The sequence below is a fragment of the Cyprinodon tularosa genome, unplaced genomic scaffold, assembly GCF_016077235.1.
Source record: "Cyprinodon tularosa strain WSP-4 unplaced genomic scaffold, ASM1607723v1 ctg427, whole genome shotgun sequence".
Lineage (NCBI taxonomy): Eukaryota > Metazoa > Chordata > Actinopteri > Cyprinodontiformes > Cyprinodontidae > Cyprinodon > Cyprinodon tularosa.
In genome coordinates this window covers 371,275-397,086 of record NW_024039149.1, presented here as the reverse complement: position 1 = coordinate 397,086, position 25,812 = coordinate 371,275, and the positions used below count along the sequence as shown (strand labels likewise).

Here is a 25,812-nt window from a genome sequence, read left to right as displayed (position 1 = left end):
CACTAAAACATTTTTATGAACCATGGCGAAACGGCAGAGATGGGAAGTAACGAAGTACAAATACTTCGTTACTGTACTCAAGTAGATTTTTCTGATATTTTTACTTTACTTTACTACTTATTTTTATGGCAACTTTTTACTTCTACTCCTTACATTTTTACACAAATATCTGTACTTTCTACTCCTTACATTTTAAAAATTGGCTCGTTATCTTAGTTTTTAATCATTTCAATGGAGTTACCGTTATTGTTTTTCACGTCATCTACATTGAATCTGCGGATTCATCTTGTAGTGGTGCGTTTTTCACGCACCACTACAAGATGAATCCGCAGATTCGGCGGTATTCATTCGCGGCAAATCATTGCAGCTTGGTGGCGGTAGAGGTAGCGTTAGCGTTAGCATAAGCGTTAGCATAGAAGTATGGACGACGAGAGGATGGAAAGTGAAAACAACGGAGATCCCAGAGATTCGGCAGAAAAGCAGCAAGACATTCCCGATCACCCTTGGCCTTATCTGAAAGAGATGTTTGACATAGTAGGCATCAAGAATGACTCCTGGCGAATGTGCTGCAAATTGTGCCAACCAAAACACCATGAACTGCTGGCTTTCAAGAATTCACCATCGAATTTGAAAAAGCATATAGAGGTAAATGCATATTTTTGTTGTTATCAAAAGCTATTTGTTGTTTGTTGTCTTTATTAAGTGTACGTTAATGGTCAGTTATATTTGTCCTCCTGCTAGCTTACAATTACCATGACTTGATTCTCTAGCATTTTGCTAGCAAGTAACTCAAGTGACGTTGGGTTAGCAAGCTTTCACTTTATTTGAAATTCTAATACTAGCTGGCTGATACAATATCTGTATGTCGACCTGCTCAAAATGGACGCTAACATTTTTTACACAACTATGAATGCTGAGACAAGAACGTTGAGACATAAAGAAGAAGCCCCGGTTAAACACAATAAAACAAGCCTCATCACTTTTACAAACCACCCTGTTTGTTTGTGGCTAGCTGTAGCAAGAGGCGAGGAAAAGAAGGAAAGCTTACTTGTTTTTCGATTATGGCTGTTATTCTCCTGTCGTTTAGCTGTCTTTTTTTGGAGACCACTTAAGTTAACGTTACTCGGTCTTGTCTTAAATCGACTTTATTTTTGGCTGATGTTTTTTGACGTTAATGTCTCAAACATCCCAGACATTAAATTACTCATGTTTTAATTCAAGACTTTACTTTCTATGGGGCCAAAATTGTTGCTTTATTATTTACAAATGTGTGTGGAGAGTTGTATATCTGTATCTGGATTTGTGCGTGTGCAGGGGGATTTGAAAATGTGTAAATGAAACTGTAAATGTGTGAGGAGATTTGTGTGTCTGTACAACAATCTGCAAATGTGCAAAACTACTTGTGTGTGTGTAATCTGGTTTGCAAATGTGTAAAAAATCCACAAATCTGTATTAAGATCTACAAATATGTACTAAGATTTGTAAATGTGTAAAAAATCCACAAATCTGTATTAAGATCTACAAATATGTACTAAGATTTGTAAATGTGTAAAAAATCCACAAATCTGTATTACAGATTTTACAGATACAAATCCTTTTACACATTTGTGCATCTCACACGGCAGAAGTGTAGCAAAAATCACGAGTGTAAAGAGAGCCAACCGAGAAACTGCTGGACTTGTAACCAATGATGTGTCTGTATTACTGGGTGTTGAAGCGAAAATACTTCGGACACAGTGTCTCTGTGTGTGCTTACAGATTGTTCTACACATTTGCAAATCTTAGTACAGATTTGTAAATCTGAATACAGATTTGTAAATCTCAGTACATATTTGTAAATCTGAATACAGATTTGTGGATTTTTTACACATTTACAAATCTCAGTACATATTTGTAGATCTTAATACAGATTTGTGGATTTTTTACACATTTGCAAACCAGATTACACACACACAAGTAGTTTTGCACCTTTGCAGATTGTTGTACAGACACACAAATCTCCTCACACATTTACAGTTTCATTTACACATTTTCAAATCCCCCTGCACACGCACAAATCGAGATACAGATATACAACTCTCCACACACATTTATAAATAATAAAGCAACAATTTTGGCCCCATACGTTTCTTTCAAACTGTGTGTGAGCTGGTTAAGGGATGTGGTAAACACAAGTTAAGACAGTTAAGAAATGTTACATTTGTATTCTATGACCTCTGCTTGCACTCCCCAGATCAGTCAGCCAGTCACTAGAATCAAGGATGACATCAGTCCAAAGTTAGACTTTACTAGTCATAAATAATTTGCAGGTTCACACAAAAGAAAAAAGCAGTAATAGCTGTCATACAGTTGCTATACCAGTGCTTTACCCATTCAGAGGTAGAGGCTACATTTACAGTGTATTGACATGTTAAGAAATAATTATGGGCTATGTATACTGTGATATTTTGTTAGTTTTAATCATGCCAAGATATTGGTTTTAAGCCATGGTGCCTAATGTTTCAAATTTCATAGTAAGTTACATCAGACAGTCTTGGCTATATCACTGAACAATTTGTTTTGTGTGTTTGTATTTTCACTCACAGAGAATGCATGTCAATCATATGGAGAGATACAGAAAGCTCACTTCAGCTGTTCAGAAAAGAAAGTCAACCACGAATGCAGGCCCATCACCCAAACAACCAAAGTTATGGGAAGCCAAGAGAGTGTCACAGGTCAGTGTGGAAAAAGGAATCATTGACTTCGTCATTCAAGGGCTACATCCACTAAGTGTAGTTGAGCAGCAGGGATTCAGAGACCTTCTGCTTCTCCTCCAGCCCAATCTAACAATTATGTCTCGTGGCACTCTTAAAAACAAAGTGGAGAAAGCAACACAAGAAATGAAAAATAATCTGAAATTGGCTTTGAAGAAAGTTGAGGTTATTGCAACCACCGCAGATTGCTGGACCACACACCGACAGGGTTTTATAGGTGTCACTGTGCATTGGATAGATAGTGCAACTCTGCAGAGGCGCTGTGCTGCCCTAGCCTGCAAGCATCTAAAAGGGTCGCATACTTTTTCTGCCCTTGCTAGTGCTCTCAACGATATACAGGTGCTGGTCATAAAATTAGAATATCATGAAAAAGTAGATTGATTTCAGTAATTCCATTTAAAAAGTGAAACTTGTATATTATATTCATACATTACATACAAACTCATATATTTCAGATGTTTATTTTGTTTAATTTTGATGATTACAAATGACAACAAATGAAAATCTCAAATTCATCATATCAGAAAATTAGAATATTGTGAAAAGGTTCAAAATTGATGGCCCCTGGTGCCACACTCTAATCAGCTAATTAACTCAAACCACCTGCAAAAGCCTTTAAATGGTCTTTCAGTCTAGTTCTATAGGCTACACAATCATGGGGAAGACTGCTGACTTGACAGTTGTCCAAAAGACGACCATCGACACCTTGCACAAGGAGGGCAAGACACAAAAGGTCATCGCTAAAGAGGCTGGCTGTTCACAGAGCTCAGTGTCCAAGCACATTAATAGAGAGGCGAAGGGAAGGAAAAGATGTGGTCGAAAAAAGTGTACAAGCAAGAGAGATAACCGCACCCTGGAGAGGATTGTGAAACAAAACCCCTTCAAAAATGTGGGGGAGATTCACAAAGAGTGGACTGCAGCTGGAGTGAGTGCTTCAAGAACCACCACACACAGACGTATGAAAGACATGGGTTTCTGCTGTCGCATTCCTTGTGTCAAGCCACTCTTGAACCACAGACAGCGTCAGAAGCGTCTTGCCTGGGCTAAAGAGAAACAGGACTGGACTGCTGGTGAGTGGTCCAAAGTCATGTTCTCTGATGAAAGTAAATTTTGCATTTCCTTTGGAAATCAAGGTCCCAGAGTCTGGAGGAAAAGAAGAGAGGCACTTCATCCACGTTGCTTGAAGTCCAGTGTAAAGTTTCCACAGTCAGTGATGGTTTGGGGTGCCATGTCATCTGCTGGTGTTGGTCCATTGTGTTTTCTGAGGTCCAGGGTCAACGCAGCCACATACCAGGAAGTTTTAGAGCACTTCATGCTTCCTGCAGCTGACCAACTTTTTGGAGATGCAGATTTCATTTTCCAACAGGACTTGGCACCTGCACACAGTGCCAAAGCTACCAGTACCTGGTTGAAGGACCATGGTATCCCTGTTCTTAATTGGCCAGCAAACTCTCCTGACCTTAACCCCATAGAAAATCTATGGGGTATTGTGAAGAAGAAGATGCAATACACCAGACCCAACAATTCAGAAGAGCTAAAAGCCACTATTAGAGCAACCTGGGCTATCATAACACCTGAGCAGTGCCACAGACTGATCGACTCCATGCCACGCCGCATTGCTGCAGTAATACAGGCCAAAGGAGGCCCAACTAAATACTGAGTGCTGTACATGCTCATACTTTTCATGTTCATACTTTTCAGTTGGCCAACATTTCTATAAATCCTTTGTTTTTATTGGTCTTCAGTAATATTCTAATTTTCTGATATGATGAATTTGAGATTTTCATTTGTTGTCATTTGTAATCATCAAAATTAAACAAAATAAACATCTGAAATATATGAGTTTGTATGTAATGTATGAATATAATATACAAGTTTCACTTTTTAAATGGAATTACTGAAATCAATCTACTTTTTCATGATATTCTAATTTTATGACCAGCACCTGTACATGTGGAGTACAACATCCGAGACAAGATTGTTTGCACAACAACTGACAATGGTTCAAATTTCATAAAGGCCTTTAGAGTCTATGGTGAGCTGGATGAAAATAACAATCCAGATACTGCACTTCAGGGTGCAAGGGAAAGTATGGGAGGAGAGAGTGATGAAGAAGAGGGGGGAGATATCACAGGTGTCGAGTTTGTTGAAGCCGGGACAATATTGGATGAAGATAATGGCTTGGAATAACAGCTGCCAAAGCACCAACGTTGTGCATGCCACCTTCTCAACCTGATCTCCACTGCTGATGCCTTGAAAGCAAATGAAAATCCAGTGTACAAGCATCTGTCTCGTTCAGCATTCTCCAAATGTTCAAGTCTGTGGAGCAAAAGCTCAAGATCTACCACAGCTGCTGAAATCATAGAAGATAACTGCAAACTTCAGCTCCTGAGGCCAAATGAGACACGGTGGAACTCCCTTTTCTTTGCCGTGGAGAGGATTGTGAGAATCCTAAAGGAACAAGGAGGAGGAGCAATCACAGCTGTCTGCAGCGCGCTAAAGATACCTATGTATGTACTTGCCATTTTATTTATAGATTTATTGACTGCAATATGAGGTAGCTTCATATTTAGTTAATGTCTTGCAGTTAAGGATGGGTTTAAAATTTCCTAATGAATACTTTGATTCCCACTATGAATAAAATTCTATATTAATAATTAATTGTTTTTGTTTTTATTGTCAGGCTCACTCCTGTTGAGCTTGCTTTTTTGGCAGAGTATACCAAGACTATGAGCCCAATTGCAAAGGCGCTTGATGTTCTCCAGGGAGAGGCCAATGTACAGAGGGGATGGTTGGTACCTACAATAACACTACTCCAGGAGAAGCTCCAGCACCTCTGCATTTCCTCCAAGTCCTGTCGGCCTTTGATTGAAGCACTTCTAGCAGGCCTTAAAAAACGTTTTGGACAGATGCTTACAGATCCAGAGCTAATTGCCGCTGCCATTCTTGTCCCCAAATTCAAGACCTGCTGGACAAGTGATGAATGTATCCTAAAACTGGGTATGTCTTGCAATGCTTACTTTACACTTAGAATAGTTCAAAGTCCAGCATTTGAAGTATCCCTAACTTAGTGCAAACAAAATGACAATATTTATGTAATCATTATATTTTTTGTTCAAAATAATGTTATAAACCGTCTTAGAGTGTTGACATCCAATTTGATTTTGTGTTTCATAGGCCTTGACTACATCAAAAGTCACCTGAAGGAACAAGTTGTGGTGAATGAAGGTGATATGTCCCATTCCTCGGAGGAGGAGGACTTTTTTTCAGCACTCAAGCACTCTAGTTCCCAAGAAAATACCAAACAGCTGGAAATGTACCTGGGGTGCCCAGGTGATACAATGGATGTACTGAAGTCTTTCCCAGCAGTATGCCACCTGTCATTGAGGCTTAACACGGCATTACCTGCCTCTGCTGCCTGCGAGAGACTGTTCAGCACTGCAGGCCTGATTTTTACACCAAAAAGGGCCCGTGTTGATGCCATGAACTTTGAGAACCAGCTTCTTTTGAAGCTAAACAGAGATTTCTGGTAGTTTGGGATTCTTTCTCTGTATCATGCAAACACACATTTACACTGATACCCACACACACACACTAACACAGATGCTAAAAAAAGATTCTGTTTGTTATGTTGCCTTAGAAGTTTTTCCACATGTTTTGGGACTTGGATGTTCACCCAACATCAAGCACACACAGACCTTGAGCTATACTGTACATTTGATCACTTGCGTTCTCTCGCTCAGATTTTTCTTTAACTTTGAGCTCCTGCTCTCAATGAAAAGCCTTTTTTGTTCCAGACTTTTCACCAATGTGATATAGTTTTTGTTTAGTTTGATTAAGGTGGTTGGCCAGCTTCTTTGGCTATTGTCTATTTTTCATATTAATAAAAAAAAAGTAATACAATACACATTGAATTTGTAATTTCTACAACTTTTATAGCACTTAAATTGTAAAAATGGACATTACCCTTTATTAGCACTCTATGTTCAAAGCTTTACTAGCTGTCAGTTCATTTCGTATACGCTGCTGCCATCTGTTAGTTGCAACTCTAAAAGTATGGGGAACTTCGTTAATAACTGTTAAGTAAGTCATATATTATCCTATTTTTTCTTGTTTTGTTGCCATGTTTGAGCATGCACACATACATGCAGATTCCAAATGTTAATGACAAGATTAAAAAAGAGAAACTGGGTCTGTGAATTCTCACAAAATCACAATTGAATTTATATCTTGCTAATGAGTCAGAATCTTATTAAGCTGGAGTCCCAGTCTCTGTCAGTCATATATATATATATATATATATATATATATATATATATATATATATATATATATATATATATATATATATATATATATATATAAATATGTTTTAGTCCTATTGGCAGACATCCATTTAAAATGTAGGCAACGGCATGAAAAAAGTGGTTTCTACTTTTACTTTTATACTTTAAGTAAATTTATAAGCCTGTACTTTGTTACTTTTACTTGAGTAAAGAAGTTTAATCATTACTTCCACTTTTACCAGAGTATTTTTTAACACAAGTATCTGTACTTTTACTCAAGTACGGAAAGTAAGTACTTTTGCCATCTCTGCGAAACGGTTTATAAAGACCCAAATTAACTAAAAACATCAGTATGACCACCTTTTTTTCATTTCAAACAATATGGTGATTTATTCCTTTGCAACAAGAACAAGCACGTAAATATTTCTCTCTAGGGTGTAAATATTTTTATGAACTGGAATGCATGTTAGCCTAAAGTCTGTTGTGCTAAAACGGGGCAATAAAGTTTTTTAAAAAAAAATGTTGTTTTTTTTCTTTTGAAATGGAGAAAAAAATTATTTTGAATCTTACAAAAAAATCTGAAACTGATAAGTGCTTTTTGAAAGTGAGATATTTTAACATTTGAATACAAATAGAAAATAAAATAAATTTCGGGGGGAAAAAAGAATTGAAGCAAAAAATCTTTGATTGAAGAAAAACCTTAAACTGAAAAGATCCGTCCGTCTGCGATACACAGATCCGATCTTGACATCGGTATCTGTTCCGATATTGGAGAAAATTCTAGATCGGATCTATTCAGTCTGTTTCTATAATTAGTTTCAGTTTGCTAAACAAAAATAAATAAAAAAAAAGCACTTGGACAGCAGGAAGTTTCCCTTTGATCATCTGTCTTTGATTCATTAAATCCAGTCAGTTTGAGCCTTTACTGTTGATCTGTTTGTTTTTAGTCCTGTTAACCTGATTTACTGTTTCTATGACTTCCTTTTCTGACCTTATGAAGTTTCCTTTTGGGATTTATTTGTACCACACTTTATGTTTGACGGTCTCTCAATAAATCAAAAGTAATGATGAGAACATTAAAGATAAACGGCTGTCAGGATCAGCAGGTATCCGGATTAGAGTATGGGAAATGATGAAAAGTGGATCGGTGCATCTATAGAGATATACATATACGTTAGCATTTCTCTCTATTCAACTGTCCAAATTGTTGCATAGTTGAGAAGAAAGGCCGGACTGAACTCTGCAAACTTTCATGGCACTATTTATAGCCAGTTAAGAGAGCCGCTTCAATGGGCCGGAGCGCAGCAGGACAGAAGCCCTAAAAAGGAGTGGTACTAAGATTTACGGCGCGCTGAAGAAGCTGTCCCATAATCCAACAGGCCAGCTGTGTGTTGCTTGTTGGCAGGAGGTGACAGCCGCTGAAGCCTTTTGTCCTCACGCTGCTCCGGTCCTCTCATCTGTCAGCTGGAGGTCGCTGTTCAGCACTTTCTCTTCTGGGACAGCTCAGGTTTATACTGACGCTGAGTTCAGGTTTGATCTCTGGGATCTAAATCTGGTCTGAGGATGAGAAATCCTACTGTTTAAAAAGACTTTTGTAGATGTTAGAGGATCAACTTCAGCTCTTTACTACAGTAAAAGTGTTAAAGTAGCATTTTAAAACTACTAAAATTATAAATGTCAAAGTAATACAGGAAAAAATGTTTAGGTCAGAAGCTTTACTGCTCTACCCTATTAAAGGAACATTTTTGTCCAATTCTGGATGATAACTTCCTTAGTTTAGTTCCTTAGTTCTTAGTTTTATAACTTATGGTTACAGTGTCAAATTTAACTTTGCATCATCTTGAAAAATTATTTTGGTAAGTTGTGGACAAAAAGTTGGGGCAGCATTGAGTCCAACCACAAAGAAAATGGCCGTTTTTTAATATTCCGTCACCATCCTCAGCCCTAATACTATTCCAATTCACAAGAACAGCAGACTGAGAACGGACAAAGTCCCCGGATGTTGTTCTGGCCCCTCCCTCTTTACCCAGCATGCATCACAGCAGACTTGTCCATTCTTGAGATTGACAGCTGTCCCAGCATGCACTGGGGCAGCAGCAGCTTCCAGGTTAGCGCTCACAGAGCTCAGAGTATTAAGTTAAAAGTTCTCTTTTCTGTTGCCGTCATTCTATAAAAGTACGTTTTAAGATCATTTAAGGCGAGAACATTATAGCTTCACTATATGGCTCATTTATTGACTTAGTGGGTAATTTAAAACAAAATTCCGAAGTTGAGAGAACCGCGGCAACCAGCGAACCTCTGAGCCAGGGCTAACGTTAGCCCGTCTCCCGCAGCCAGGGATAACGTTAGCCCGTCTCCAGCAGCCAGGGCTAACGTTAGCCCGTCTCCAGCAGCCAGGGCTAACGTTAGCCCGTCTCCCGCAGCCAGGGATAACGTTAGCCCGTCTCCAGCAGCCAGGGCTAACGTTAGCCCGTCTCCAGCAGCCAGGGCTAACGTTAGCCCGTCTCCCGCAGCCAGGGATAACGTTAGCCCGTCTCCAGCAGCCAGGGCTAACGTTAGCCCGTCTGCAACAGCCAGGGCAAATTTTAGCCCGTCTGCAGCAGCCAGGGCTAACGTTGGACCGTCTGCAGCAGCCATGGCTAACGTTAGCCCGTCTGCAGCAGCCAGGGCTAACGTTGGACCGTCTGCAGCAGCCATGGCTAACGTTGGACCGTCTGCAGCAGCCATGGCTAACGTTAGCCCGTCTGCAGCAGCCAGGGCTAACGTTAGCCCGTCTGCAGCAGCCAGGGCTAACGTTAGCCCATCTGCAGCAGCCAGGGCTAGTATTGCCTAATTAGGCAATACTACTATCATTAGACAATACTGGATCAGTCCATTTGCTGCACATGTTCAGAAAGGTCCAAACAGACAGCAGCAAACCATTTGAAAACAAACGACGCAAAGAGCAGTGTTGCCAACTTAGCGCTTTAGTCGCTATCTTTAGCGACTTTTCAGACCCCTCTAGCACTCTGATTTCTAAAAAGCTCCTAGCGCCAAATCTAGAGACTTTTTTTTGCTACTGGAGACTTTGGAGACAACATCTAAAAGCAGCGAACTCTGCTCTCCAGAGCAAGTAGATTGGTAACCCCGCCTCCTGCTCTCCTCTATCTTGTCTGCTGTCATGATTCATGCAGCTATTATTTCATCCAAATGAAAAACGGAGAACAGATAAGCAGATCATGGCTTGTCTACAGTGAAAAGAAGGACTGGGTTATTTACTTTGGCCTTTTTGGAAACACAGGAAGGAGCAATCAGCTAAGTGAGCTTAGTGCTTGGAAAAAATCTTTCATTCCTTTAGAGACAGCATGAAAAGTCAGCTGAGTACAAAACATAGAGAGGAAAACAAGAAGAGAGGGACACAACCTAGAACAGATAATGGATGTCTATTCTATTAACATTTCTCTATCTGGAGAATGGCTCTGTTTTCCTAAATCCACCCCTGGACAGACTCACAGGGATCAGGCCCGGTTTTGATCAACAACCTGATCATATGATGGTGTGAAAACAGATGTGAACAGACTCTGGTGAGCGTAGAACTAGAAGTGACACCTGAGCAGCACCAATCTGCAGTTTGGAGAGGTTATGATCAGCAGAGCAAAGCTGAACTGTCCGTTCCTGCAGTTAGGGGACAGTTCGGTTCTGGTTCTGCTCTGTGTTTGATAGGGATGTCCTGACTTGGTGTGATGGATTACCTTCGAGTCAATGAGTCGATGCAATCAACTGGTTTTCCTTTGATAGAAAACTTTGATTCAATCTGACTGGATGATCTGGTTGATTTGTCTCTATAAAGTGTCTTGCGATTATCTGTGTTGTGAATTGGGCCCTCGGTTCATTAGAAACTGGGATCAATAAATGAAGCAGGTTTCTATATAGTTAGCGTCACAGAGACACTGGAGTTTCTCATGTTTACACTTAGCCAGTCCATAAGAAGAACACTATAAGTCTTCCAGTTTAAAAGCTGCAAGTAGAGCCTTAACCTATTTTCTTGTTCAATGTGTTTATTGTTATATTTTTTCTGTCTAAAAGTTGTTTCTTTCCTTGTTCTCAGTCTGAACAGCCCAGTCCTGCCAGCTCCAGCTCCAGCTCCGGCTTTACTCCCACACACCACAAACGTCAAGGTAAGTTGCCTGTTCCTGCCGTTCACAGAAGGTTACACTAAAACCTTCTGCATCTTGGTCCACTTTATTCATCTGGTGCCGATCCACCGACATCTGCAACTTATTCCCCATTTAAAACTTAGTTTACATATTTTCCTCACAGTAAAATACATCCATGCATCGAAACAAAGAAATTAGCTTTGGTTCCACCTGCTCTCAATTTAAACATTTTAAATATAATGTATGGGTCAGTCCAGAGGTTTAGGATAATGTAGGAATAAGTTTCCCCGTCCTGGTGATAAGCCATCGTTAAATTAGATTTGAATGTGATTTATCAAGTACTTTCTTTTGTTCTTTCTGTTAGGTTCTTATTCTCAAAAATTCTTTAAATACAGGAAGTTATATTTTATTGGAATAAATTAGGGCTGAAACGATTAATCGATTATTGAAATAATGGTCAACTGATTTAGAAATCGATTAATGTGTAGTATTGAGACTGTAAGACATGCCTTTAGCTGACAGAGAGACCCGCTTAGAGCAGTAACTATACCAAAGTTGTTAAAATATGTAAACATTTTGCATTTAAGATAAAAATTATTTATCATTATGACGGAGTATAAGGGCCAGGCTGGAGATTTTTTTTTTTTTAAATGCTGATCGGTTCTCAAAGCTATCTTTCTGAACAGGTTGGGGTATAATGTTTTCATTATTTTAAAACTTAATTCTCATAATTTTACGACTTTATTCTCGTAATGTTACGGCTTTATTCTTGTAATGTTACGGCTTTATTCTCGTAATGGTACTTCTTTATTCTCGTAAAGTTACTGCTTTTTTCTCGTAATGTTACTTCTTTATTCTCGTAATGTTACGGTTTATTCTCGTAATGTTACGGTTTATTCTTGTAATGTTACGGCTTTATTCTCGTAATGGTACTTCTTTATTCTCGTAATGTTACTTCTTTATTCTCGTAATGTTACTTCTTTATTCTCGTAATGTTACGGTTTATTCTCGTAATGTTACAGTTTATTCTCGTAATGTTACGGCTTTATTCTCGTAATGTTACTTCTTTATTCTCGTAATGTTACTGCTTTATTCTCGTAATGTTACTGATTTATTCTCGTAATGCTACTACTTTATATTCATAATGTTACTGCTTTATTCTCGTAATGGTACTGCTTTGTTCTCGTAATGGTACGGCTTTATTCTCGTAATGTTATGGCTTTATTCTCGTAATGTTACGGCTTTATTCTCGTAATGTTACAGCTTTATTCTCGTAATGTTACCGCTTTATTCTCGTAATGTTACCGCTTTATTCTCGTAATGTTACAGCTTTATTCTCGTAATGTTACAGCTTTATTCTCGTAATGTTACTGCTTTATTCTCGTAATGTTACCGCTTTATTCTCGTAATGTTACAGCTTTATCTTCGTAATGTTACCTCTTTATTCTTGTAATGTTACTGCTTTATTCTCATAATGTTACCGCTTTATTCTCGTAATTGTACTGCTTTATTCTCGTAATGTTAACCCTTTATTCTCGTAATGTTATCGCTTTATTCTCGTAATGTTACCGCTTTATGCTCGTAATGTTACCGCTTTATTCTCGTAATGTTACCGCTTTATTCTCGTAATGTTACAGCTTTATTCTCGTAATGTTACGGCTTTGTTCTCATAATGTTACTGCTTCATTCTCGTAATTGTACTGCTTTATTCTCGTAATGTTACAGCTTTATTCTCGTAATGTTACGGCTTTATTCTCGTAATGTTATCGCTTTATTCTCGTAATGTTACCGCTTTATGCTCGTAATGTTACCGCTTTATTCTCGTAATGTTACCGCTTTATTCTCGTAATGTTACAGCTTTATTCTCGTAATGTTACGGCTTTGTTCTCGTAATGTTACTGCTTCATTCTCGTAATTGTACTGCTTTATTCTCGTAATGTTACAGCTTTATTCTCGTAATGTTACGGCTTTATTCTCGTAATGTTACAGCTTTATTCTCGTAATGTTACAGCTTTATTCTCGTAATGTTACCGCTTTATTCTCGTAATGTTACCGCTTTATTCTCGTAATGTTACCGCTTTATTCTCGTAATGTTACCGCTTTATTCTCGTAATGTTACAGCTTTATTCTCGTAATGTTACTGCTTTATTCTCGTAATGTTACCGCTTTATTCTCGTAATGTTACCGCTTTATTCTCGTAATGTTACAGCTTTATTCTCGTAATGTTACCTCTTTATTCTCGTAATGTTACTGCTTTATTCTCATAATGTTACCGCTTTATTCTCGTAATTGTACTGCTTTATTCTCGTAATGTTACTGCTTTATTCTCGTAATTGTACTGCTTTATTCTCGTAATGTTACCGCTCGTAATGTTACTGCTTTATTCTCGTAATGTTACCGCTTTATTCTCGTAATGTTACCGCTTTATGCTCGTAATGTTACTGCTTTATTCTCGTAATGTTACCGCTTTATTCTCGTAATGTTACCGCTCGTAATGTTACTGCTTTATTCTCGTAATGTTACCTCTTTATTCTCGTAATGTTACCGCTCGTAATGTTACTGCTTTATTCTCGTAATTGTACTGCTTTATTCTCGTAATGTTACCGCTCGTAATGTTACTGCTTTATTCTCGTAATGTTACCGCTTTATTCTCGTAATGTTACCGCTTTATGCTCGTAATGTTACTGCTTTATTCTCGTAATGTTACCGCTTTATTCTCGTAATGTTACCGCTCGTAATGTTACTGCTTTATTCTCGTAATGTTACCTCTTTATTCTCGTAATGTTACCGCTCGTAATGTTACTGCTTTATTCTCGTAATGTTACCGCTTTATGCTCGTAATGTTACCGCTCGTAATGTTACCGCTTTATTCTCGTAATGTTACCGCTTTATGCTCGTAATGTTACTGCTTTATTCTCGTAATGTTACCTTTTTATTCTCGTAATGTTAGCGCTCGTAATGTTACCACTTTATTCTCGTAATGTTACCGCTTTATGCTCGTAATGTTACTGCTTTATTCTCGTAATGTTACCTCTTTATTCTCGTAATGTTACCGCTCGTAATGTTACTGCTTTATTCTCGTAATGTTACTGCTTTATTCTCGTAATGTTACCGCTTTATGCTCATAATGTAACCACTTTATTCTCGTAATGTTACCGCTTTATTCTCGTAATGTTACCGCTTTATTCTCGTAATGTTACCGCTTTATTCTCGTAATGTTACAGCTTTATTTTAGTAATGTTACGGCTTTGTTCTCGTAATGTTACTGCTTTATTCTCGTAATTTTACTGCTTTATTCTCGTAATGTTACTGCTTTATTCTCGTAATGTTACCGCTTTATTCTCGTAATGTTACCGCTCGTAATGTTACCGCTTTATTCTCGTAATGTTACCGCTCGTAATGTTACCGCTTTATTCTCGTAATGTTACAGCTTTATTCTCGTAATGTTACAACTTTATGTTAAGGCTTTATTTTCATAATTGAAAAAAAAATCAAATAAAATCTGTAGCCTAGCCCTATGCCTCCGTCGTAGTCATACAAAATTGTCTTTTTTTATTTCATTTGTCAGAAAGTTTGAGAAGTTCAATTAGATCCATTATTTGTATCAATTCTGATACATTAGGCATTTCCCTATAATCTTTTATACGTTTTCTGTTCACTTCATGTGTCTGATTGTGTATGTTAGGGTTTTCAAGACATCACAACTATGATGCAGAGGTCAATAAAACTCATGTATCAAATGTGATAGACTTTGCTTTAATATGAAATTATAATAAGACAGTGTTTGAAAAATGATCCTCAATTATTCCGTCATTTAGATAGTGGAAATAACTGGTCTAATCGTAATGGGGTTAAAACAAGTAACGTTGATTCTAGTTTTATATCTGATGAGGTTTCCTTTTTGTCTTTTTTTTTTTTTCTTAAACAGTGTCCATAATCTTCTGGTTTCCAAGTTCAACATCCTTTTCAAAGATCTAAACCTGACCTAGAAACTTTAACAGGGTTTTGGTGTAATAAACTAAAGAAAGGTTGTGAGGGACCATGTTGGAGACCAAAGCCAGACTTTAATTAGTTCCACAAACTATTTAAGTAATACTCAATACTTTTTTGGAGGCTGTTCTATTTATCAGCGATGATGAGATGAGTGAAAAGCTTCTCTCTGTGTTTTCCTGTCCGTTTGACGTCCAGTTCTCGGACCGCTGCAGTCTGTGGTGCAGGACCTGCAGTCTGAGGACAATGATGACGACTCGGAGGACGTCGATGACAAGGACTCCGACACGGAGCGGCCGGCACAGACGCGGCTCCCGCACCACCAGCGCAGGTTAGTAACAAGTGCATTCAACAAAAAGTCGACTCAGTGAAGCGGAGTTGCAACTGGACTAAGGTTACCTCCATCCCCCATCCTCCACCTGCTGGGTGTGGCCTAACGCCTCTTTCTCACTGAAGATAGCAGGTTAACGTGTTTTTTTCCAACATCGGACGACCCGCTAACTATGAGCATTGGTTCCCTTACCCGTCTAACCCCTCGCTGGCAGCTGCATGGTCTCTGCCCCCACGCCGCTGCGTGTCTAGTGACGCATTGCTGATGTCAACAGTGGGACAGAAATCAGGGACGTAAACAATGGAGAGGAACATGGAAGGAAGCCAGGGCGTAGTCAGTGTGCTTTATTGTTTCTCTCTATTATCTGAATGAATCCCTCTGACCAGAGCTGCTCCATGTTTATTGAATGTAAACCGAGTTGTTTCTGCTTGTTAAATCAGAAGCGTCTAGCGCTGTGTGTTGACGTCCGTACGCTGCGTTCAATTGTATCTCGGAAATTAGCGGGTCGACCCGGTTGTGGTCTTCCCACAGCATGCCGATCAGAGCCGAGGCGATTTTAACGCGGGTCGCTTGCCGAGTCGTTTGACCCGGATAGACAAGCGTCAGTGAGCTGTTCCCACTGCCACTAAAAGCCCGCTGTTCCCGGGTTTAAACTGGTTTTTAGGCCAGTGGAGAAGGGCTATTATTGGCTCAATCTATGGTCTTAGTGGAGCAAACACTACAGTTGACTATAAAAGCTGGATTAGATCTTTCTGATGTAACTACGACTGTCGCTGCAGCAACATGCATCATAGGTCAGGACCAGGTTACCCCTGGTCTATACATTTTTATTTGAGTAAAAATCTTAAGTTGATGCGCTTACCTTCTACAAAAGTGTTTTTAAACAGTAGGATTTATACTTCTATTGGAGTAATAAACATTAATACTTTTGACACCTCTGGTTAGCGAAACAGCAGACCTATTTGGGAGCCTCTTTACTGTTTTTTCTGCCTGTATATCAGGAAACTGGACTCATTTCATTTTTATCCTGTAGGACGGAGCTCAGATACTCCTCAGGTCAACCAGTCCCGGTTCAAACCGCTTTAGGGTCACATCTGATGAAGGCGTTACACATTCAGGTTGCTCATCTTAGCAGTGGGATGTTTTCTAGATGCTTTCTTGACTCACGTCTGCACGTTCTGCTTGTCTTCCATTCCCTTAGGGTGAGTTTAAGTGACGGCAGCGAGAGTGACGGCTCCTCCCCCTCACCCCGCCCCCGCAAAGAGGCTCCGGCGTTAATAAAGACCACCAGTAACCAGGTACACCATCACGCAGCTCTATAGACGCTTTAACCCAGGAGATGTGCAGCTCTGAAACGTTTCTGCTCTGCCCTCTGACAGATTCTGGAGGTGAAGAGCCCCGTCAAACAGAGCAAGCAGGATAAGAACGAAAACATCGACTGTGACAAGGTAAAGTCGGGGCTCGGGAATCTCTCGCCGGCTGTTGTTATCCTGTAGCGGTGGAGGACAGGCGCTGGTTTCCAGCCAGTCCAGGACAACTTCTTCCCTTTTATTCGTCTTGTTTTTTTTTCTGCCTGATTGTGTAAACCATGTGGCTATGAAGCTCACCCCATGCGGCTGTTTTTCCAGGCGTATCTGGATGAGTTGGTAGAGCTGCACAAGAGGCTGATGACGCTCAGAGAAGGCCACATACTGCAGCAGGTGAGCTGAGGATCCTGTTTTTAGCCGATTTATGCCTCTCTGATTTACAGAGATTAAAAAAATGTAATCTGAATCTCACATTGTTACGTCTGAGCAGAAGCCAGTAGACAGAAGCCACGTCTGGTACTGGACTAGGGTGACCATTTCTATAGCACCAAAAAGGAGGATGTTATGCAGCTTAATCAATAAATTACTGCGGTGTACATAACAATCTGCTTTACTCTGATTACTCTTATTTATAGTACAATTTGGGGGGTTTTAAAGAGGATGCTTTTATTGTGCTAAAAAATCTAAAAGTGTTATTTAAAATATTTGTATTTATTCAATACATTGTGGAGCTTGAAAAGGCACCTCTGAGATGAATCTTTTAGCACTATGGCCGTTTTTCAAGTATGTTCTTCAGAAGAACACAGGAAAGTGTGGACCAGGCTCGGACATGCAGGACCTGAGCAGATCTGGTAGCTACAGCGGCGCTACAGCCTGAGTTTCTCCTGTTGGGTACTAAACAGGAAATACGCATGGTAGAGCGGATGTAGAATTGACCAATCAGAGGCCTCCTGTCTGCGGCACTGTCTGCATTAACTGCGACACACATGCAGACGACCTGGTTTCTGAGCATAAATCAGGCTTAAGGAGGGAAACCTTTCTATTCCGGGTTCCTTGTTAGAAAGTGTGACCGGCAGAGGTGGAAAGAAACTAAATACATTTAATCAAGTTACTGTATTTTGTGTATTTTGTATTTTTCAAGTAGTTTTTAAAATCGGTAATTTAAATTTTACTTGATTACGTTTTGAGTGAAGTATTGTATTTCATTACATTACAAATCCAATCCGTTACTGAGTATAAAAAAAATTTGGAAAACCAAAAGGAAGACAAAAAATCGGACCCGGAAGCACTACAGCGAGTGACGTGATCAGCATGTAGATCTAGGCTACCAGGCGCCAAGTCTTTCTGTAGGAGGTTGGGAACGAGATGGAGGTGGATCAGGAGAGCGACGACGGTTCAGAGAACGTTTCACTAGAAATGCTAGCTGAAACATCGACTTCTGCTTTGACGTGTTTTATCATTAGACATTAAACGCCCAGCCTGCCATCAGAGTATTGCACTATTTTGCTTTTATTTTTCTGAAATGTCCCTGACACTGAGATTTTAGTTCTACTTTGGTTATTTATGGAGTCAAAACACGTGATTTAGCCTCGATTTGCATTATAACCGTTTATGTTAAAGGAATAGTACACCCAAAACATGATTAGCCTTCATTTTCTACTCACCCCCATGCTGAACAAAACTCTGGAGTACTTTTTTGATATCTCAAATGCATCTGGAGATCTGGGAGGCTTCTTGCTGCCTGCTGACATTCAAATAATGGAGGTCTATGGCGCCCGAGGCAGAAAGGTCCAAAAAAGTCCACAAAAAACGTGTCAATATTCCTCCATACTGCTCGTCCAATGTATTCCAAGTGTCCTGAGTGGGTAGCATCCATAATTTACTCGAAACGAAGTCATTTAGAATGTTTTTAGAGCATAAACAGTAGTGTATAGGATTTCCTAAAAGCGCGTTCACGAGTCTACGGAACCAAACCAGATGAAAGTGCGCATTCAGCTCAGCAAAGAACTCATGCTCTTCCTCAACACTGAAGTCCTCAGACATTTTTCTTTCATTGTTTCTTTCTTTGCACAGGTAAACAGCACATTTCTTCTTCTACGCTTGCATTATCGGAAGTGCGCATTCAGCAGACGCTGAATGCGCACTTTCATCTATATAATAGTTTTGGATTTATGACTCCTTGAACTATTTTCACTACATGGGAGAGATCCCCTGCCCCGTTCAACAGTTGTTTTTTTTAAATGTAACTAAGTAACTTTTACTTAAAATACATTTTAAATTAGCTACTTATTACTTTTACTTGAGTAATTTTTCTGATGGGTAATTTTACTTGTACTTGAGTAATATTTTATCCAAGTATTGGTACTTTTACTTGAGTATGATATTTTAGTACTTTCTCCACCTCTTGTGAGCGGCCAATCGGCTTCCAGGTCGGTTAAAATAACGACCAAGTCCTGCTGCGCTCAGCTGCTGTTTCTTGTGGTTTTCCAGATCGTGAACCTCATCGAGGAGACGGGGCACTTCCACATCACCAACACTACTTTTGACTTTGACCTCTGCTCCTTGGACAGAAGCACGGTTCGGAAGCTGCAGAGTTACCTGGAAACGTCGGGACTGTCCTGAGGTGCGGGGCGGGGCCGTGCTGCTACGACCTTTGACTCCTCCCGAAGGAAACCAGAGGTTTGCGTTCCTCCTCCACTGAGCGCGGCGCGCCGAGCGGCCCCGAGGAGGCCGAGCCCCGTCCATCAGGAGATCACCTGGAAGGTCTTGAACCCCGAGCGGAGGAGCGTGAATGTTCACCAAACGTTTGCTCAGCATTGCCTTACAACGCTAACGTCTTATTTATTGAGTTGATTTCGGAGACACGTGCGAGTTCAGGACGAGGATGAGACTGCGGAAGCACTTGGAGGGGCAGGAATTTCTGACGAGGTCAGGAAACTACCGCTTGTTTCTGCAGCCGAGTCGACTCTGAGAAACTGAGCGAATCGTCTCTGCAGCTCCGATCCCCCCCCCCCAGCAGCTCATTTAAATCATTCAAAGTAAAAGTTTTTCAGAAGCTTATTGAATTTATGGCTAAGAAACAAACCAGAAAAATGTCCAAACAAATGTTTTTACTTATGTTAAGTATAGGAATCCTCTGCTGCAGCAGGTACTTCTGGAATATTCCATCCTCTGGGTCTGTGTTGAAATCCTCGTCATTTATCGCTCGTTAGAGACTTTCTTCCATCCAGGAAGTAGGAAGAAAGGGAGGAGAAACTCCCTTCATGCCGTCTAGACATCAGCACAGGAATGGCTGTGAGGAAAAAAAAAACATTCATTTTTATTTATTTTAAAAGTTTAGCTTTTGTTTTCAAACGGGATCGTCTTACATTTGCCTGCTCGATTAACTGAAGATGAGGAGGAGGGTCTTTTTTCTCATCCCGGCGCTCTTTCTTTGGCTTTTCTTCTGTATTTTTGGGGAAAAAATAAATGTTTTGTATGATGTGCAGAAAAACAAACATGCTTTTCATTGATTTGCACCGACAGGTTTTTTTCTATTCAGTATAAATGTACATACATTTATATATTAAAATGTTTTTGGCCTTTTAGGTCGACGCAAGATTAAATCACTACTTTAACTATTGAGCAAAACATATTTGCAAAAAGATGCATAATGTTCAAAAGTGACGATAATAAAACTAGTAAATATTATCAATGGAAAATGAATAACATTAAATTTTAAAAACGGATATTAGTTACATTTTAGTCAACAATAACCTGCCATTTATATCCCAGCATGTTTTTATGAAGATTAGTGAAAACTCTTAAACAAATTAACTCAGTTTACTAAAGAAAATTAGTCCTTGTTTCTTTTCAGCGCTGTTAGGACTTAGCATTAGCACAATGGCCTAATGTAGCAAATATGCTACAAACTGAAATATTGAGATAACTGTAAAAGAAACTCAGAGTTCATCTTGGAACGTAGGTTTTAGAAACCCTTATTTAGCATGTGGGGGTATGGAGCACCAATCCTGCCATAATTAAAAATACATATAGAAATAAATGAAGGACTTGATCATATAAAATTGATTGGAAAAATAGCTAATAATATGAATTTGTGCCATTAAATGTGATAAAACAATAAAAATAAGATATTTCTTCAACAATTGATCAATTATTCATTTAAATAAGATATATTTGAACTTCCACTTTTATTTTTGCATTTATGCTGACTTATGATTTTTCACCCACTTTTTTTTTTGATATACATTTTATTGACGTCATTGTTTTGTGTTTGTGTATTTATTACAAGTGGGTTTTTTGTTACGTGTTCAATTTTATATTATTAAATCCTTCATTTATTTTTGTATCTATGTTTAATTATGGCAATCGGGAGTCGTGCGACTGCATCACTGATGGTACAATATCACTGTTGAGAAACTGACCACCATAAAAAATTTAAAACATTTTTAATAATAGACTTTGACCAGTATTTTTTTCCTTATGAAAAACGATTTTTTTTTGTGTGTGTAAATTTTTTTAAGGAAACAAAAATGGGACAGACTGACTGAAGGTTTCTTTTTAAATTGAGATTGACCAATTATTTGAATTTTTTAAGGTAAAAAACTAGGGATGCACAATATTGGGATTTTGGCCGATATCCGATATGCCGATATTTTCAAACTCATGTAGCCGATAACCGATATCGATACCGATGTTAAAGCTGGACAAAAATAAGTAGTCATTGAAAAAAGCAGTTTTGTTATCCATTTCTGACACTTTGAAAAATAATATACTCAAATATATTTTCATATGCTGATATCAAATTGATTTTTAAAAACGCGGTATCGATCTATTTTACTTTCAAAATCTCGTTAAATTTCATCGTTCTGTTACAAACTCTCGTGATATTTTGCAAATTCTTGTGAGATTTTGTTAGTAAAATAGATCGATACCGCGTCAATATATCAACATATAAAAATATGGCAACATTTCGTGAATTTTCGGGGGATTTCGTAGCATAACGATGACATATAGCAATATTTCATTAGTAAAAGAGATTGATATGGTGTTTTTAAATGGCAATATATCAGCATATGAAGATATTGGGATATTTTAATGGATCAATATTTTTTCCCTCGTCTTTAGAAGTTTTTAAGTCTGTAAAAAAGAAGTTTTTGAGGAAGAAGTAGTATTTTTTCTTTTTTTAGACTTTAGAAACTCAGAAGCTGATCAAATATCGGGTTAAATATCGGTGGGGTGGCCGATGTCCGATATTCAGTTTTAAGGCCGATACCGATAGGGGGCCGATTATATCCTGCATCCCTATAAAAAACCAATAGAGACTGACAATTTAAAAAGAAACACCAGAAAACAATCAAAACTGAAAATCAAACACCTTATTTAAAGCTTTTCATCAGTCATGTTTTTGCCTCTAGTCTCATTTAATGAACCTTCAGAGACTCTCTCTAAAGCAGGGGTTCCCAAAGTGAGGGTCGAGGCCCCCCACAGGGTCGCAAAAACACAAAGTGGAGGGGTCGCAAGTTGCTGAGACGTACATGGATGTATCATAAAATAACACAATGTGACTTTTTTTTTTTTCATTTTAACAATAAATATATAATTTAATTCTTAAAATGAACATTTAAATATTTATGTATGAATGTAAAATATTGCAGCCTTCTGCTCCAAATTTTTCAAGAAAGTCAGTGGGTGGTAACAGGTGGTTTTGGCTATGCATGTACTTCCTACTTGGCTTATTTATCGTAAAAGCAAAGGCAAACTAATTACTAAAGATGTCTTGCAACTGAGTAGAAAGAAATAATGATATTTAATGTTTGAAGCGCTTAAAAAGTGGTCAAAAAATCATTTTACAAAACGGTAAAATCCACCAGCAGCAGCTGTTCTTAATTACTCAAATTAATGGGAGGGTCTAACAACTAACAACCTAATCTAAACAATTCCAAATCTAAAAAAATAAATTACAAATTTTGGTTCTAAATTAACTTAGATATATTTTACATACCAAAAGAAGAAAACTAACATAAAAAATTAGCATAAATGGCCACAACAATAGCTATATACACTACTGTTCAAAGGTTTGGGGTCACATTGAAATGTCCTTATTTTTGAAGGAAAAGCTCTGTACTTTTCAATGAAGATCACTTTAAACTAGACTTAACTTTAAAGAAATACACTCTATACATTGCTAATGTGGTAAATGACTATTCTAGCTGCAAATGTCTGGTTTTTGGTGCAATTTCTACATAGGTGTATATAGGCCCATTTCCAGCAACTATCACTCCAGTGTTCTAATGGTACAATGTGTTTGCTCATTGGCTCAGAAGGCTGATTGATGATTAGAAAACCCTTGTGCAATCATGTTCACACATCTGAAAACAGTTTAGCTCATTACAGAAGCTACAAAACTGACCTTCCTTTGAGCAGATTCAGTTTCTGGAGCATCACATTTGTGGGGTCAATTAAACGCTCAAAATGGCCAGAAAAAGAGAACTTTCATCTGAAACTCGACAGTCTATTGTTGTTCTTAGAAATAAAGGCTATTCCAGGCGAGAAATTGCTAAGAAATTGAAGATTTCCTACAACGGTGTGTACTGCTCCCTTCAGAGGACAGAACAAACAGGCTCTAACCAGAGTAGAAAAAGAAGTGGGAAGCCGCGTTGCACAACTGAGCAAGAAGATAAGTACATTAGAGTCTCTAGTTTGAGAAACAGACGCCTCACAGGTCCCCAACTGGCATCTTTATTAAATAGTACCTGCAAAACACCAGTGTCAACATCTACAGTGAAGAGGCGGCTGCCGGATTCTGGGCTTCAGGGCAGAGTGGCAAAGAAAAAGCCATATCTGAGACTGGCCAATAAAATAAAAAGATTAAGATGGGCAAAAGAACACAGACATTGGATAGAGGAAGACTGGAAAGAGGTGTTGTGGACGGATGAATCCAAGCTTGAGGTGTTTGGATCACAAAGAAGAACGTTTGTGAGACGCAGAACAAATGAAAAGATGCTGGAAGAATGCCTGACGCCATCTGTTAAGCACGGTGGAGGTAATGTGATGGTCTGGGGTTGCTTTGGTGCTGGTAAGGTGGGAGATTTGTACAGGGTAAAAGGGATTCTGAATAAGGAAGGCTATCACTCCATTTTGCAACCCAGTGGACAGCGCTTGATTGGAGACAATTTCATCCTACAACAGGACAATGACCCTACACACACCTCCAAATTGTGCAGCTGGTATTCTATGGGTAATGGAGTGGCCAGCGCAGTCACCAGATCTGAACCCCATTGAGCTGCTGTGGGAGCAGCTTGACCGTATGGGACGCTAGAAGTGCCCATCCAACCAATCCAACTGGTGGGAGCTGCTTCTAGAAGCGTGGGGGGCAATTTCTCCAGATTACCTCAACAAATGAACAGCTAGAATGCCAAAGGTATGCAATGCTGGAATTGCTGCAAATGGGGGATTCTTTGACGAAAGCAAAGTTTGATGTAAAAAAAAAAATCTTATTTCAAATACAAATCATTATTTCTAACCTTGTCAATGTCTTGACTCTATTTTCTATTCATTTCACAACATATGGTGGTGAATAAGTATGACTTTTCAGGAAAAAACTAAATTGTTTGGGTGACCCCAAACTGTTAAACGGTAGTGTAAAAGTTTACGTTTTTCGTGTATCAACATTCTGTTGCATGTTATTGAGTTTACTTTTTTAAGTATCTGTTGCTGGAAAAAATATAGAAAAAGTTATTCATATTGTTTGTCTTTTATTATTAATATTATTAAGATATTAAATCTATGGACATTTACAGATCATCTTCTGATAGAAATCTTTCTCCTTTGTCCGTTTAATAAAGTTATTTCAGGATTTAAACATTTTCCCCATATTGCTGTAAACGAGCTTTTTTCTTCCAGCACCTGAGCAAAGGCCGGATTTATAAATGTGGAAGATAACTTTCAGTAGATTAGTTTTCCACCTAAATGTTTGGCTTTATTCACAAAATAAAAAATCCAACTTTCGTATTTAGTTTCCAGCAAGTTCCTGTGGCTCTAGACAAGAGTAACGGATTAATTTGAGCTTAAAACTGCAAAATATTCTAATAAATTAGACACAAAGCCTCATATTTAGCAAGCTATCTAGAAAAAGTTCCACCTTCAGGAACCAGATGGTACTCTAAAGTGGTTTTAAAAGAAATTACTTTTGGTTTAACTGAAGCACTTTATGGGAATAAAGGCAAAGCGAACAGATCTTAAGGGTTTGCAGGAGGGCGGAGAAATGGTTCCCAGTCCAGCCGAGCCAGCAGGACATCCTGTTGTAGCTTCCAAATACCATTTCCTAGAATAAAAGGAGAAGTAATCCCCGACTGAAGAGACACAGAGACGTTGATTGTGACCCTGGCACAAGGCCAAGGCCGGGGACAAAGGCTGCCCTCCCGCAGCGTCTCTGGAAGCCAGTCAGAAAGCTCCTGGAGGAAGTCATTAAAGCTGGAGAACCATGAAAAGTCTCACTTCCCAGAGCCGTCTGAAAGCAAACTGCTCCACCAGCACTTTTCCTACGTTTTCCATTTGCACAGGAGCTTCAGGTAAGCACCAAGCATGCACCCTTAACCCCCCTTTAAATGCACTAATCAAACATTCAAAATGTTTAAACTACATGTCTTTTTTTTTTTTTTTCCTCCCTGGTCCAGGTTTTATGTTTTCAGGACTTCCAGGACTACAGATCTTCATTATTATCACCTCACTTTAGTTCAATCTGAAAAACTTACAGCGAAAGAAAAGACGATTAGGAGAATTTTATTGATACATTTACTTTTGTCTTTGGCGCTCAGACCTCGGCAGGAAACATTAGCGCTGAATTTTGTTTTGATTTGCATGAACAGTAGTAAAGAATAGAGCTGTTCCCCCCCACCCCCACCCCACCCCAGGCCTGAAACTGGTGGTGGAGTGGAGATAGATGAAGTTGGTCAGTCTGTAGACTGCTGGTTGGAGAGATGGTCTGCTGAGCTTTATGGGGAGATC

General features: G+C 38.9%; 1 protein-coding gene across 1 annotated transcript in view; it reads left to right on the top strand.

Moving 5' to 3' along the window:
- The window catches only part of mllt3 (MLLT3 super elongation complex subunit), a 102,346-nt gene extending 82,046 nt beyond the window's left edge, over positions 1 to 20,300 (top strand). The window contains exons 8-13 of the mRNA XM_038299369.1: positions 11,127 to 11,196; positions 15,364 to 15,496; positions 16,698 to 16,794; positions 16,876 to 16,944; positions 17,125 to 17,196; positions 19,294 to 20,300. Coding sequence (XP_038155297.1) covers positions 11,127 to 11,196; positions 15,364 to 15,496; positions 16,698 to 16,794; positions 16,876 to 16,944; positions 17,125 to 17,196; positions 19,294 to 19,425 — 573 coding nt within the window. The 3' untranslated portion in view covers positions 19,426 to 20,300. The remainder of the gene's footprint in view (positions 1 to 11,126; positions 11,197 to 15,363; positions 15,497 to 16,697; positions 16,795 to 16,875; positions 16,945 to 17,124; positions 17,197 to 19,293) is intronic.
- Positions 20,301 to 25,812: the final 5,512 nt, after the last annotated feature.